Source organism: Sitophilus oryzae, unplaced genomic scaffold, assembly GCF_002938485.1.
Source record: "Sitophilus oryzae breed Bouriz unplaced genomic scaffold, Soryzae_2.0 scaffold_935_pilon_pilon, whole genome shotgun sequence".
NCBI classification, from domain to species: domain Eukaryota; kingdom Metazoa; phylum Arthropoda; class Insecta; order Coleoptera; family Curculionidae; genus Sitophilus; species Sitophilus oryzae.
Window position 1 is genome coordinate 1,782,014 of NW_022147567.1, and position 13,279 is coordinate 1,795,292.

General features: G+C 33.4%; 1 protein-coding gene across 1 annotated transcript; it reads left to right on the plus strand.

Moving 5' to 3' along the window:
* Nucleotides 1–1,792: 1,792 nt before the first annotated feature.
* On the plus strand, nucleotides 1,793–2,998 carry LOC115890869. The gene has a single exon (XM_030911223.1). It carries the CDS (start codon nucleotides 1,793–1,795, stop codon nucleotides 2,996–2,998), a length of 1,206 nt encoding a protein of 401 aa, XP_030767083.1.
* The last annotated feature ends 10,281 nt before the right edge of the window (nucleotides 2,999–13,279 follow it).

Consider the following 13,279-nt stretch of genomic DNA (forward strand, 5'->3'; position numbering starts at 1 on the left):
TCAACTGCAGCCATACCCCCCCTACCGATGCCGCGCTGTTCAACTTAAAATGTTTCGCACTTTAGGTGAGGTGATCGAGGAGGCCCATGCAATTGGTCCATCTCTACCTATCCTTGAGTTTGCATAATTATTATGATATAAATAAATTTTAACATTTATTTCATTATGGGGGGGGGTCATAATGAAAATCATGTTGGAACCACTCTATTGATGCGCGAGTATCTACACACTTTTCTTCATTTGAAAAATTCATATTTACAATTTTTGTTCATTTTGATTTACAAAGTTTGGATGTGACAGCTTCACATTTCTGAGAGCAACGGCGATTGAACTTGTTTCCATGGCTAACTAAGTGAAACTGTTTAAAAATGATAAGAATTGGCTATAACTCGGTAATTTTCGAAAAAAACATATTACAGCTTATATCGCTAAAAGCTTAAAAAATGGCGCTTTTATGAAGTCATGGCCAACTATGGTTTCCATTTAAAAAAAAAAAAAGATATGTTTGTATCATATGTCAAAAATGACAGGCTTTAGAAGAAAACGGAGAACACAATCTCATTAAGGATGTGATTATCTACAACTTTAATCTGAAAACTTTTTGTCTATAATAGATTATAATGGAATTAGGGATAATTTTTAAAATAGCCAAAATTTGTTTTTTTTTCGAAATATCTAGCAAGCCATGAACTTCTAAAAATTCTGAAAAAATCTGAAAAAAAATCCGAAAAGCGCATATTTATGACCCCACAAAACTACAATTCTTTCCCCATTTAACCGACTCTAGCTCCAGTAGTTTCCGAGATACCCATAAAGAACATCGTAGGAAACTCACCCTGTATATTTAAAAGAAAATAATATTATAAAATATGATTTACGTATATTTACGTTTTTTATATTTATTATATTATAACACTGTATATTTTTAAAGCTTCCATTTATATTTTCTTAGTGTAATTAAAAATCGTAAGTCTTAAAATAATTTTCTAAAATAAATTTATTTTAAATTCAATATAAACATCTAAAAAAACTATTTCATTAATTTTCTAATGATAATCTTAAGTAGAAAGATCTAAAATCTTTCGTTTAGGTAGGGTACGATGTTGCCGGATATAGCGGGCTTCTTATACTCTTAATATATATCAAACATATACAGCGGGCTTCTTATACTCTTGATATGTCTGTTACGCGCTTACGCGCCCCCTAGGTCACATACATGGGTACTAGAGGTGTATATTTTGATATATTTTAAGATTTTATGAAGCCCGACCAATTTTCGGCTATCGATAGAGATGACCTTCCTGATGCCTATATTAAATATATACAGGCGGTTTTTACGAAGCCCGAAATCGGGGTTCCTAAAACCAAATCGGGCTTCGTAATGATGGCGCGTGGTACGTTTCGGTCTTGATAAAGGCGGATTGCATGTATATATATATATATATATATAAAACAACCCATTTAAACTATGGAGAGACAAGATAACGGAAATGCCATGCTGCATCGCTCGACGCGCAGATTAAAAAGGAGCGCGCTTGCTGCCGGAGAAGGAGGGGCACCTGGACAGCAGGCGAAAAGTGAGCTACAGGCGGACCTCCCAGAAACTCACGATAGAAGACGTACGTGGACGACGCAACAGTGTCGTGAAATCTATCGATGTTACTTCAGAGCGAACCCAGAAAAACGGGGATATCAGAAACGCATGTACGAACTTTGGAAAGAAAAGTACCCAGAATGTGATGTGCCATAAAGAAGATTCGCGGGCCAATTCCAAAATCTAAAAAAATCAAAAATGTTTACGGAAGTAGAAGTGGAAAGAATTAAAACGAGACACCCAACGCACCAAGGAAGAAATGAGGAAGAAGCTCAGGTAGAGGAACAACCCAAAGAACAAGTAGCGGCAACTAAGAACGCAGAAGCTAATGACCACACCCCTGAAGTTATTCACACCCTAAAACCTAGTCAGTTAGAACTCAGAAGCAAAATTCTAATAGAACTCAAGAACAACAATGAAAGGATAAGACTCCCTCCGCTGAAGAAGACGAAAAGAAATGATTTAATCAGAATTCTTCGAGATATTAATACAGTAATAGATACAATCCATACCGAAAGTCTAACAGAAACCAACAAGCTTATGTACAGTACCGCAGTGGTAGCTACGAGAGAATTGGGATACGACATCTCACCAGAACGAAAACAGCAAAAACAACCTAAATGGAAAATAAGACTCAAATGGAAACTGGGCCAACTCAGAGCAGACTTAAGTTGCATTAAAAAGTGGAAAGACGGAAAACTGAATGACCAAAGGAAAAAAGATTACCTATGGCACAAATATAAAATGGCGGAAAAGCGCATACCCACAGTAATGGAAGAACTTAAGCAGCGCATAATGGCAACAGCAAACAAGATCGAAAGATACGAGCGACGAATTGTCCAGTATAGACAGAATCAGCTTTTTAAAACAGACCAAAAAAGATTTTACAAGTCATTAGAAAACTCCAACACAGGCAAACAAAACCTGCCAGACAAAGAAGCCACATACGGGTTCTGGAGAGACATATGGGATAACAGCACTAAACACAACGGAGAAGCAAAATGGATTAAGGACACCAAAAAACAAATGAAAACCCCAAAAATGCCAGAGTTCCAGATCACCACAGAACTAGTTAAGAAGCAGGCTAGAAAATCTAAGAACTGGAGCACCCCAGGACCAGATGAAATACATGGCTACTGGCTGAAGCACCTAACAAAACTACATGAAAGACTTGCAGGACAATTCAACACTGTATTGGACGACCCAACAGACTACCAATGGCTAACCTTAGGAAAAACGTTTCTTATCATGAAAGATCCCCAAAAAGGTGCAATTCCAAGCAATTACAGACCAATCACGTGTCTTCCAACGACATTTAAAGTGCTGACGGGTATATTAGGAGGCAATATATGCACACCTAACAACAAACAACCTATACCCAGTGGAACAAAAAGGAAGCTGTAAACAAACCAGAGGTACAAAGGATCAACTATTAATCGACAAGATGGTATTAAAAAACTGCAGAAGAAAGCAAACAAACCTGCATATGGCTTGGATAGATTATAGAAAAGCTTTCGATTCTCTACCGCATAGCTGGATCCGGGAATAATAAAAAGAATAGTAATAAAATAACAACGTTTATATCCAAGGGCATGGACTCATGGAGAACCAATCTGTATGTTGGAGGACAAGACTATGGCCAGTTAAAGATCAAAAGAGGAATTTTCCACGGAGATTCTCTCTCTCCGCTGCTTTTCACGACGGCTCTTTTCCCTTTGACAACTCTGCTCAACAAATCCAAGGTGGGCTATCAGGTATCAGGGCGAGCTGGAAAGATCAACCACCTCCTATACATGGATGATCTCAAGCTGTACGCTGGAAATCGAGGAGGCATTGAATCGCTGCTGAACACGGTCCGGATATTCAGCGAGGACATTGGAATGCAGTTTGGATTAGACAAATGTGCGACAATGACTTTACGAAGAGGAAAGCTCATAGAATCAGAGGGAATCGAGTTCGAGAATGGAGACATAATCAAGAACCTAGGCCCAGACCATAAATACCGATACTTGGGAATTCTCGAAGCGGCCGATCTCTTGCACGAAGAGGTTAAAGCATCTAGTCGCCAAGAATATCTGAAAAGGGTTAGAAAAATATTAAAAACCAAATTGAATGGAGGAAATAGTATCAAAGCCATAAATACTTGGGCAGTTCCGGTCATAAGATACACTGCAGGAATAATAAATTGGACACAAGCAGAACTTGAAGAACTTGATAAAAGAACAAGAAAAATCATGACAATGCACCAAGAATTGCATCCCAAGAGTAATATCGACAGGCTTTACATTTCGCGACGAATAGGAGGAAGAGGACTTGTCCAAGTGTTACAAACTGTGGAGGAGGAGAAATAAGCCCTAAGCCAATATCTCAAAACAAGTCGTGAGAAACTAATCCGTGAGATATTAAAAGAAAATATCTTAAATGTAAAAGAGGACAACAAGAAAATATACAAACAAAAGATTATATCAGCTAGAATAGCAAACTGGAATAATAAACCCCTCCACGGTAGTTACGCAAGAAATATTAAAGAAAACGCAGATGATAAAAAATCATACCAATGGATATCGAATGGGACAACCCGTAAAGAAATAGAAGCAGCCATCTTTGCAGCACAAGATCAAGCCTTCACAACAAATGCAATTAAATACAGAGTACACAAAACGACAGATGATCCAAAATGTAGAATCTGTAGAGATAAAGATCAGACCATTGACCACCTAGTGTCAGGATGCAGTAAGATCGCACAAACGGAATATAAGAAAAGACACGATAACGTAGCCAGCATGATCCATTGGAACATCTGCAAAAACATCGGCGCCCCAGTAAAGAAAAACTGGTACAACCACTACCCAGGGAAGGTGGTTGAAAACGATAGGGGAAAAATACTTTGGGACTTCGAATCCAGACTGACAGACGAATTGAACACAATACGCCGGACATCGTGGTGATAACCCAAGAAACCATCAATATAATAGACATAGCCATCCCTGGAGACCCCGAGTGAGAGATAAGGAGATCGAAAAAATCAATAAATACCAGGAGCTAGGAAGAGAAATGACCTGCCTATGGAGAAAACCATTCTCAGTCATCCCAATTGTCATAGGACCATGGGAGCCATCACGTCGAATTTGGGGAAACACCTTATTGACCTCGAGATCATGGAGTTAAGCACCGCCCAGCTCAGAAAACAGCGATCTTTGGGACAGCGCAAATATTACGCAAACACTTGCGGAGTTCTTAGGCCTCTGGTTGAGACCCGAACCTGCAAAAAATCATCATCAACCGGCAAACAACACAATGATATCAATATACGAATGACATATCTAAACGAATGAATAAAAAAAATATATATATATATATATATATATATATATATATATATATATATATATATATATATATATATATATATATATATATATATATATATATAAATAATATTTTCTTGCCTTTAGCTGTGTATTTTTTCTAATTTCGAAAAATCGAAAGTAAAAAAAAAAATTTAAAAGAATAAAAAGTAAAAAGAAAATTGTTTTGCTTGTCGTAAAGGGGGGAACCAAGCTCCACTCCCACAACCGGTTTCTGGGCCTACCCTTCATCAGGTGGGCTGTCCAGGGGCTGGTCTCACTGATACGGCAAGCAAAACTTCTTCTATATCAACAGACGATGTCGTAAAAAATCTCCCGTCAAAAGATGGTGGACCAGAAACCGGTTGTGGGAGTGGAGCTTGGTTCCCCCCTTTACGACAAGCAAAACAATTTTCTTTTTACTTTTTACTCTTTTAAAAATTTTTTTTTTTTACTTTCGATTTTTCGAAATTAGAAAAAATACACAGCTAAAGGAAAATATTATTTATTAATATACACAAAAGAAAATATTATTTATTAATATACACTAAAGCTGTAAGAATTTTGTTTTCATATATATATATATATATATATATATATATATATATATATATATATATATATATATATATATATATATATATATATATATATATATATATATATATATATATATATATATATATATACAATTTCTAGTATTATATGATTATTGTTTACAATACTTACTTTACATTACTTTTTTATGTATAATGAGTCAAGAAGGAATTATTTTTTTTATTTAAATCTACCTCTGAATTTACCTAAAAAGAGGAAAAAGCTTAAATAACAGTAAAGTTGGACATCAAGTTTAGTAACGAATTTTTTCTCTGACAGGAATGGTTTGATAAGCTCCAATCACTTACCAAAGAATCTTGGAGAATAAAACGAACATTTCCACTTGCTTCCAAAGCCCCAAGAAATAGTTTTCAGCGTATTTACCGTTGCCATTTGGACGTTAGACAAAGAGCTACAACTAATAATTTAAAACAAAAGACATCTAAAAATATGTTAAGCCTAAAGCCATATGTTACAATGTTTCTGTATGTTGCACTCGGTTTATCAAAGGAAGTGCTCTCCGGAGTATAACTTACATACTAGGCCAGTCAATCTGGAGGTTGAGGTGGAAAAAATTAGTAACCAACCGATCTCAACGGGAATGTGTAGATAATGATCTCCTATTTAACCCCTCAAAAGTCCCATTCAGTCCCAGTGGGGGAAGTTTGAAAAAAACCGCCGCCATCTTGGATTTTTTCGTTTTTTTTTAAATATCTCTGTTTGCATAACTTTTTCCGAAAAAACTAAAGATATGTTTTTTGTAGAGAATTAAATTTAGTATATTTTACCTTCAATCATTTTTTATCTAAAATAAATAGTAATAGAGATAAAGCAATTTTTACTATACGTTTTATAAATTTGTGTTTTTAAACCAATCAGCTTTAAATTTTGCGTTAACCTTTCCGGAACCGTGCTACAAAAAGTTTCAGGCCGTGTGGGGTAACTACGATACCCCACTGAAATATTTCAAAAACTATTCATATTTTGTCACTCAGGTAAATTATTAGTAATTATTTGTAAAATTTAATAATAAAACGTCAATAATTTAAATATTTTGTATTTGTTTAATATAAAAAAACATTTAATTTTAAAACTAAACTCTTATTAGTTTTCTACACATTATTTTGGCAGTCAGAGTACATTCTTTGCCGAGAATATTAAAAATGGGGTTTTTGCATGTATTAAATAATATGTTGGTTTTTCTCTTACGTGATTTGGGGCAAAAGCCGCATCTTCGGTTTGAATTAGGTTGAATCTCTTTAGCAGGATTTATAGGAACTGTGCTTTTGGCAAGAACTAATTTTATTGCTGTTTTTACAGTTTTGTGAAACTTGTTACCATTCTATTTACTTCTCAGAACGTTTAGAAGTACAAGTCCTTGTGCTGAAGGAATGCTCTTCGCAGCTCTCGAAGCGAATTCGGCAGGAATTTCTTTTTTATTAGCCCATCATCAGTATATTCCTTTTGCGCCATTTTCCAATAAATACACACTATAACTTACTACATCACAGTAAATACCAATACTAAACTGGATATAGAACTTGTTTACGTCTTCATACAAAGTGACCAACACGAAAAATTATGAATAGTGCGTGTAGAACTTCGAATCACTGGAGGCTATGCGGGGTAACGGAGGTACACCAGGCAGTAAATTTCAGTTTTTCGCCGAAAATAAAAAAAATATTTGGCTATTTTTGATAAAAAAGGGTTTTGTAATATATATTCTAGGATTACCTGATAGGAAAAATGCGAGAAATAAAAATTGTAAAAGTTATTAAAGAAAAAATGCATCTGGGGTACCTAAAATACTCCGCACGGAAAGGTTAACAGTAAGTTTTTGGTTAATTAGATAACCAAGTATAAATTTAAGCATTATAACAATTAAAAATAACGATTTTATATAATATATGACGTTTAATATTATTATATATCGTTAAATATAACGTTTAAATATTATTTATTAAATAAAATAATTATTGTTAAAAAAATTATTATTAAACTAAAGTTATTAAACGAAATCTGCTATGTCGTCATCCTGAGCGTCATTTTTGTCCTCAACTAAAATACAAAAGTTTGTGCAACTGATTCCGTAGCACTAAGCACACTTTGAAGAACATTTAAGACCCAGTTTTCTACAAGAGCAATTATTAGAGCATGACTCTCTTTGCAATTGCAAAAAATTAATTTTAGTTGGTCATGAGGCGCCACATCTTTTGTTGATTGAATAGGTGTCAGATTGCCTTATTGATCTTTCTTCCATCCATATTGTAAAGGATCTAACTCGGTCCCAATCCATTCTTGAATCTAAAAAATACAACTTATAACATTTCCTATAATAATAGATATACCGTATGATCGAAAAAAAAAACGGCGTCCAGTTGACTTGGAAATGACGATCGATGACATTTCCCATATAATTTTACATATAAAATGACAGCGATCTTCATTTCATAGCCATCGCTGACGCCGTTTTTATTCGATCATACGGTATCTTTACAGTTACCTGAAAGTATGTCCTGAGCAAATGGAGTTTTGCAGAGGTAGTCTTAAGGGCTTGTCTTGATGTAATACAATTGTATAGAGTGTATCTCAGATGGTTAATATGTTTAATATAGCTTGGGCAATGATATAGCTTTAAAAGATAATTTAATCCTGACTGAAACAAGTCAAAAATAAAAAAAAGATGACGATCTTTGTCAATATCTCGACGTATTTTTAGAAAAAAAATGCTAACAAAGATGACTTGTTTCAGTCAGGATAAAATTATCTTTTAAAGCTACATCACTACCTAAGCTATATGAAACATATTAACCATCTGAGATACACTCTATACAATAGGATTACATCAAGACAAACTCTTAACTGAGAATTCTGCAAAACTCCATTTACTCACGACATACTTTCAGGTCACTGTAAAGATATATCTATTATAGGAAATGTTATAAGTTGTATTTTTTAGATTCAAGAATGGATTGGTAACAAGTTAGATCCTTTAAAATATGGATGAAAGAAAGATCAAAAAGGCAATCGGACACCTATTCAATCAACAGAAGATGTGGCGCCTCCTGACCTACTAAAATTATTTTTTTTACAATTGCAAAGATAGTGCTCTAAAAATTGCTCCTGTAGAAAACTGGGTCTTAAATGCTCTTCAAAGTGTGGTTAGTGCTACGGAATCAGTTGCACAACCTTTTGTATTTTAGTTGAGGACGAAAATGACGCTCTGGATGACGTCATAGCAGATTTCATTTAATAACTTTAATATAATAATATTTTTTCTAACAATAATTTCATTTAATAAATAATATTTAAACGTTATTTTTAATTGTTTTAATGCTTAAATTTATACTTGGTTTATCTATAGTAACGCTGTACCGTTAACGCAAAAATTATAGCTCATTGGTTTAAAAAAACTGGAAAATTTATAAAACGTATAGTAAAAAATTGCTCTATCTGTATTACTATTTATTTTAGAGAAAAAATTATTGAAGGTAAGGTATTCTAAATTTAATTCTCTACAAAATACATATCCTAAGTTTTTTCGAAAAAAGTTAAGCAAACGGAGATATTTGAAAAAAAAACGAAAAAATCCAAGATGGCGGCGGTTTTTTTCTTGGGACTTTTGAGGGGTTAAATAGGAGATCGTTATCTACATATTCCCGTTGAGATTGGTTGGTTACTAATTTTTTCCACCTTTACATATAATACTCGGATACGTTTACTGGCCTATACCGCCGAATCACAGCAGACCCGACTAATCCCGAATGGACAATCTGTGTGCAACATACAAATATGCGCCCGGGGCGCCGTATGCGAGGGGCGTCATTACATCAACTAAAATATTTAAAAACAGTAATCCAAACAAATAGTAACAACTAACCAGATCAATAATAAATCGGTACTATCAATTTCCACATTAAAATATTAGCAATTACCATACCACATAGGGAAGAAATATCTGACTAAACATTATAAACACTACTATATACTAGACGTATCCTACTATAGTTTACTGAAATTATGCTCAAAAAATCCTTAGAACGAAAACTTGGGAGGGATAGTTTTGATTTCTTCTATTCTATATGTTTTTTGGGTGCTTTATTCGAAACAGGGATTTGCGAATTCATTTACCTGGAGGAATCTTAAATAAAATAAGAAAAATATAAATTCTATTTGTTCGTGGTATTTTGCTTATAACTCAAAGCTAACCACTTTTTGTAAATAACCATTCTTTCTATAATTCTCGTTTTTATAAATTTCTAAATAAACTGTTTTATGTCAAGAGCCAGCAAAATTTACAGTTTTAGATTGACGGCTCAAAATCGCACTTTTTTACTACCCACACTCTTTATTTGTTATTAATGGCTGATATGCCCTAAAATTATATGAGGCAAATATTGATTCGCAATAAGCCGATATCTTTATTATAAAAAAAACTTATAAGTTTGCCTCATTATTTAAGTTAATTTATTAACATTAGTGGGAAAAGATGTCAATCTTTTGGTGATTTTAATACAAATAATACATATTAAAATGGTAGCAAAATGGTAGCAGAATCGTAAAATTTTCTCATTAGAGGAATCACACAAAAAAAATTCACAAAGAAATGCATCTCAAACACTGGCTGATCCTCATTTTGAAGCCGGCAAAACTGTCTGGTCATATATTGATTCTGCACGAAATAATTGATTGTGAAAAAGAAAGGAAAATTTTCTTAAATTCTTATAGAAATATAATGCAACTGCTTTCAACTAAATACTAATGTTTTCAAAGATCACTTATACCAGAATGAGACTGCCGAAGTTGGAATTTTATTTTTTATAGGTCTATATACCGGGTACGTCTTAAAAGTGGCTCACCCTTATAACTTTTTTTTAGATGAAAAAAAGGGATTTGGTTTGTTAATATAGGACATAAATTAGGATTAATTGACTTATTCAATTATTGTTTTTGGTAACTTCCTGTCTCACGGAAATTCCTACAATTTTTGATTTTTAAATGGCACCCTCGGTATATTTCTACTTCATGCGATAGACAATGACACTCTGAGTAGAATGACATATCATATATCAACTTTTGACATTTTCGCATATGGTTTATTTGAAATTATTGTAACATGCGGTTCATAAAGGCGAACAATTTCTAACAATTTGACTCAAAATTATTCTATGACTAAGTGTGTAGTATCAAATTATCAATAAAAATGCTTTTTCCAAATAGGATAATGAGCCACCCTTGTTCTATTTGAAAAAATTTAGATATGAATAAAAATACGATTTGAGCATCTTTTAACCGGTCAGGGCAAGACACGAAAAATATTAGATGATCAAATCTACTTTACCAAAGCTCCTTGTTTAAATTAATAAATTAGTGTTTTTAACACAGCCATGGCACACTAGATTGAAATTTAAAATACGATTTTTTAAGCGAAAATGTCAAAAGTTGACATATGATATGTCATTCTACTCAGAATGTCATTTTCTATCGAATAAAATAGAAATATACCGAGGGTGCCATTTAAAAATCAAAAGTTGTAGAAATTTCCGGTGAAACAGGAAGTGATCAAAAACAATTGAATACGTCAATCAAGCCTAATTTATGTCGTATACTAACATACCAAATCTTGTTTGGTATGTTACGGGACGAGTCACTTTCAAGACGCACCCGGTGTAGAAAAAACAACCGCAGACTAAGAGAAGAATTTTGAAGTATCTTTAAGTAAAAAATTATAAATTATTGTTAAAGTAGCATAAAATTCTTAATTTAGTTAAAATATAATATTGAAGGAAAGAGCGTTATAATAACTATTAGGGGGGGGGGGCATATAGAGTACTCGCCCGGTCGCGGCCCGGCGTAAATCCGAACCCTTGCTGATTTCAGAGCAGCAATGGTTGTGAAATAAACTGGGGTTTGTTATATGCGGTCTATAGTCTTCCAAACACCAGCGCAATACAGATAAGGTGCGTATGGTATCGCGCTGGTGTTTGTAGGCCTATATGCTCTGTAAGCCTTTCCAAATGCCAGAGCAATAAAATTAACCACAGCTAAGTTCGCATGGTTTATGAATGTTTTGGGGTTATATTTTTTTAGTTGTTCTAAGAAATGTTTACTGGCAATTAGTAGTACATAAAATGAGAGAAGAAGTAGTTAAGTTACTTGACACTTTGTGCCAAAAACATCAAAGTTCAACCGACTTACATTTCAAGAAGAAAAAAATAGAGGCTTGCCAAATGGTAGTAAACGGATTCAAGCAGGACGCCCAACTAACTCCGAAAATAAGTTGAATAGCGAAAAGAAGACTTTAGAATTTATCTCAAAATATTGAAGATAATAAACCAAGTGCCAAACTACATTAGGTAACAGTTTTCTTTTGTTCTTTTATAATGTATAATGCTTCTTGTTTGGACATACATAGTTACCTACGTAATATTATTTTTCTTTTCAATTTTCCGAAACTAAGGAATTATTTTTTTTTGTTTCTTGTATTATTCGCTTTTCTATCTTTGTCTTTTCTAAAGCACAATACGAGTAATTTTGTTTGAAGATTAAATTATTTTACAACCTAACTATCTGGCGCCCCCTCCCCTTTAACAGTTATTATGAGTCTCTTTTTCCTTCAGTCCCTAACCCTCCTTGTATCATGCTTCAGTGACTTCAGTCCTATACTTTAACTACAACTAAGCATATTTATGCTATACTTTAACAATAAATTTTCACTTAAAGATATACTTCAAAATTCTTCAATCTTTATTGTTTATTATCGATTATTGTTTTTTCTACACCTGGTGTAGAAAAAACCCGCGTCGCAAAAGTGTTTTTTTATATTTTATTTATATTTTATTTTTAAAAAAATAAAAAAAACTTTGATGATGAAATTACTAAAACCTTTGATTTTTAAATGCACCCTCGCTATATTTCTACTTTATTCCAAAAGAAAATGACATTCTGAGTAGAATGGCATATCATATGTCAACTTTTGACATTATCGCTTAAAAAAATCGTATCTATTTGAAATTTTAATCTATAGTGCCATGGCTGTGTTAAAAACACTAATTTATTAGTTTAAACAGGGAGCCTGGGAAAAATAGATGATCGTCTAATGTATTTCGTGTCTTTTTTTCGTCCCGGCCGCGGCCGGTTAAAAGATGCTTAAATCGTATTTTTAATCATATCTCAATTTTTTCAAATGGAACAAGGGTAGCTTATTAGCATATTTGGAAAAAGCAATTTTTACGAATAATTTGATACCACACACTCTACTACTATTTACTATAATATTTCGAGTCAAATTGTTACAAATTGTTCGCCGTTATGAACCGCATATTACAATGTGTTACAATTTCAAATAAACCATATGCAAAAAAGTTGGCAAAAGTTGTCATATGATATGTCATCCTATTCAGAGTGTCATTTTCTATCGCGTAAAATAGAAATATACCAAGGGTGCCATTTAAAAATTAAAAGTTGTAGTGATTTCCGGTGAAACAGGAAGTGACCAAAACAGTTTGTTTAGAAATTTATAAAAACGAGAATTATAGAAAGAAGGATTATTTACAAAAAGTTGTTAGCTTTTGAGTTATAAGTAAAATGCCACGAACAAATGGGATTTATATTTTTATATTTAATTTTGTTTAATATTCTTCCACGAAAATGAATTCGCAAACCCCAGTTTCGGATAGAGCACTCAAAAAACATTTAGAATAGAAGAAATCAAAACTATCCCAAAGCTTTCGTGCTAACG